The following is a 3,343-nucleotide window of genomic DNA, read 5'->3' as shown; positions in this document are numbered from 1 at the left end:
GAGGAGCTTTAATGCAAAGGCTGGGGGTGCATGCAGCCATCCTGCCTACCAAAATATCCGTGGGGATGCACCAGCCCCCCCATTGATCCCAACCCTTTCCTCCCAGGGCTCCGTGGATTGTCCCAACCTGGAGTTTGAATATGGAGATGCTGACAGCCACAGCACCCAGCTGGCAGGTGGGGGGGGGTGTTTGGGGGTTGCTTTGCTGTTCAGAGCTGCCCACTGGGGAGGTGGGGAGGGGAAAAAAAGATATAAATCCCTTGGGAAATCAGGCAGGCAGATTGGGGGATGGATGCTGAGTGGTATCATCCCTGCGGTGATAGGGGTTTATTAATAGAGAGCCACTCATTCCCAGGGGGCAAGCGGGGGCACAGGGATTACCCCACACCCCGAATTACCCGGGACATGATGACAGGCTTTGGGGAGGGGAGGAATGGATGGCATGTCACCCGGGCTGGGAAGTGTCACCTTTTATCACGGGTGTCATGATGGGTCGAGTCCATGTCCCGGATCTCCAAGTCCAGCTGCTTCTGCCCCGTGTCCATGGTTGTGTCCCCAGCCTGGCTCGACCAGCCCAGGGACTATTTTTAGCTGAGTGTGTTTCAGCTGCATGAGCTGGCCTGGCTGAGGCACTTTTTTTTCATCCAGGGATCCTTCCTCCTTTCTCACAGGACCACTTGAGTCCCCCTATGGTGCTGCTCAGCACCCTAGGACCTACAGGAATGATACGGGAACAGGCAGGAATTAGATAGGAGCAGGGGTGTGGGTGCATCTCCAAGTCCAGCCCCTATTTTCAGGTCCCAAAATATCTGAGCTGCCGGGTGTGAGTTCAGTGCAGGTCTTCCCAGGTGCTCCTGCTATCCCTCCTTTTGCAAACTGGTTTAACTGGAATAGAACCCCCTGACCTCCCAAAAAAACCCAAACAACCAAAACCCTATGAAATTCCAACTGCAGCTCAAGCAGCGTCCCTCTTGGGTAGGAGCGTGGGAACATGGGGATGAAAATGCTGGATTTGGTGGCATTGGGTGGGTCCAGAATGCCCCTTGGAGCTGCAGAAGAACACAGGGATTAGCTAAGGCCTCTGCCCCACATCTCCTTGGGTTGCTTCAGAACTTGGTGATGAGGAGGAGGGTGAAATTCCTCCAGGTCCCTGCTGACCCCTTTCTCCATCAGAGCTGTACAGCTACACTGAGGAGCCCGAGCTCAGCACCAACAGGAGATGCTTCGAGGAGGATTTTCAGGCTCAAGGTACCAGCTCTGGGCTCAGCACCCCTGGGTGAGAGCAGGACCTCCAGGGAGGCACCTGGCTGATTGTCATGTCCCCTTTCCAGTGCAGGGCAGGAGGTGGCTGGAGCTGGATGGGACTCAGCAGAAGGCCTATGTCATGCACCTGCTGGATGGGCTGGAGGTGGTTAACAGGGACAAGAGGCTCAGGGTAGCACGGGCCATCCTCTACCTGGCACAGGGTAAGGACCACACCATCCCTGTCTGGATGAGGCTGCATATCCACTGCCTGGCTTTGGAATGGGAGGGTTGAGAGAAGCCTTCTCCTGGGGTTGTGCCAGGTCTGGGCAGTGAAGCTCCTTCCTGGGATGGTCGTGTGTGCTCCAGGGGTTCAAGAGCAGCTCCCTCCTAACCAGTGCCTCCCTTTGGGCCCCTCCAGGTGTCTTTGGAGACCTCGATAATGAAGGCGATGTCCTGTACTGGTCTCGGCACAACAGCTTCCTTCTGTACCAGCTGGGAACCTTCACTGCCTTCCTGGAGCTCCTCAACATGGAGATCGAGTGAGAGGACCCACACTGCCCTCACCCTCCTTGTCCTCTTCTTTATCTTACTCTTCCTCCTTGCCCTCCTCACCATCCTCTTCATCTTTTCTCCCCCTCCTCCTCATGGTCTTGCTCCTCCTCTTCCTCATCCTCCTCCTTTTCATCTTTTTTCTCCCCACCTTCCCCACCCTCCTCTTCATCTTTTCTCCCCATCCTCCTCACTTTCCTCTCCCCAATTTCTTCACTCTCTACCTCTTCATCTTCTTTCTCCCCATGCTCCTCACTCTTCATCTTTCCTCCCCATCTTCCTCATCCTCTTCTCCCCATGCTCCTCACTCTTCACCTTCTCTCCTCATCCTCCTCACCCTCCTCCTCTTCCTCTTTCTCCCCATCATTTTTGCCCTCTTCTTTCTCCTTCCTCCTCCACCTGAGGACCAGGGAGGTGCCCCAGCCACTGCACGTCCCCCAGCCTGCTGTTTCCAGCATGGCAGACGTGGCCTGGGGCTCAGGGTGAGGAGCAGCCCATGGCTGATGGCAGGTGCTGAGCTTGTCCCCTTCCCCACAGCAACAGCCAGGCCTGCAGCAGCGCCCTGAGGAAGCCGGCCATCTCGCTAGCCGACAGCACGGAACTCAGGTAGCCCCTCAGCTCCCCACCAGCACCTTGGATGGAGACCAAGTGGCATCTGGATGGCAGAACCACCTGCCTGCTGTGCTGTTCTGGCAGGGTGCTGCTCAGTGTCATGTACCTGATGGTGGAGAACATCCGCGTGGAGCAGGAGACAGATCTCCCCGAGTGGAAGACCTGCCGGGAGACCTTCAGGATGGAGCTGAGTGAGCCACAAACTTCCTTCTGCTCTAATGAGGTTCTTTCATCATGGTGGACTGGCAAGGAGACCTCAGGGACAGGGGATCTGCTCTGAACCTCCTCTTGGTCCCTCTCTCCACCAGGTTTCCCTGTGCACACTGAAGAGCCGTTTGCTCTCCTGCTCTTTACCATGGTGACCAAGTTCTGCAGTGGCCATGCTCCACACTTCCCCATGAAGAAGGTCCTGCTGCTGCTCTGGAAGGTGCTTCTGGTGGGTGCAAGCCCTTCCTTCTTCCATAAACTGGTCATTTTGGGAACAGTGCTGACACAGCCTAGATGTTACTTACCATTCCATCCAACCATAATGAGGTTCTTTAGGATGGCAGAGGAAGCTGACAGGAGGCAATTTCTTCTGGAACAAGGGTGGGCTGAGCCACGTGGAGGGTGTGGGGTGGAGGAGAAACCTGGAGAACAAGCCAGTGACCTGGTGTCTTCCTCCTCAAGGCCTGCAGTTTGGCCTCAAACTGAAAGCCCAGCCACCCAGTCCGGGTGGGATGTCTTCTCCTCTCTTTCTCACCTCTCTTCTTGCTCCCTAGTTCACGCTGGGTGGATTTGAAGCCCTGCAGCTGCTGAAGGTGAGGAGGCGGGAGGAGCTGGGGCTGCCACCCTTGCCAGAGGACAGCATCCAGGTGGTGCGCAGCATGCGCGCCGCATCGCCGCCCGCCTGCTCCATCGAGCTGATGGACCAGCAGCAGCAGCAGCAGCAGCAGGC

At 56.6% G+C, this 3,343-nt stretch overlaps 1 protein-coding gene across 1 annotated transcript in view; it reads left to right on the top strand.

The window, feature by feature from the left end:
* The window catches only part of STRIP2 (striatin interacting protein 2), a 26,436-nt gene that overhangs the window by 7,608 nt on the left and 15,485 nt on the right, over window positions 1-3,343 (top strand). The window contains exons 3-10 of the mRNA XM_009996361.1: window positions 4-176; window positions 1,174-1,248; window positions 1,332-1,466; window positions 1,664-1,784; window positions 2,332-2,400; window positions 2,491-2,597; window positions 2,715-2,842; window positions 3,168-3,341. Coding sequence (XP_009994663.1) covers window positions 4-176; window positions 1,174-1,248; window positions 1,332-1,466; window positions 1,664-1,784; window positions 2,332-2,400; window positions 2,491-2,597; window positions 2,715-2,842; window positions 3,168-3,341 — 982 coding nt within the window. The remainder of the gene's footprint in view (window positions 1-3; window positions 177-1,173; window positions 1,249-1,331; window positions 1,467-1,663; window positions 1,785-2,331; window positions 2,401-2,490; window positions 2,598-2,714; window positions 2,843-3,167; window positions 3,342-3,343) is intronic.

Source organism: Chaetura pelagica, unplaced genomic scaffold (assembly GCF_000747805.2).
Source record: "Chaetura pelagica isolate M959 unplaced genomic scaffold, ChaPel_1.0 scaffold250, whole genome shotgun sequence".
NCBI lineage: Eukaryota > Metazoa > Chordata > Aves > Apodiformes > Apodidae > Chaetura > Chaetura pelagica.
The sequence above is the reverse complement of the archived record's forward strand: the minus strand, read 5'-3'. Positions and strand labels throughout refer to the sequence as shown.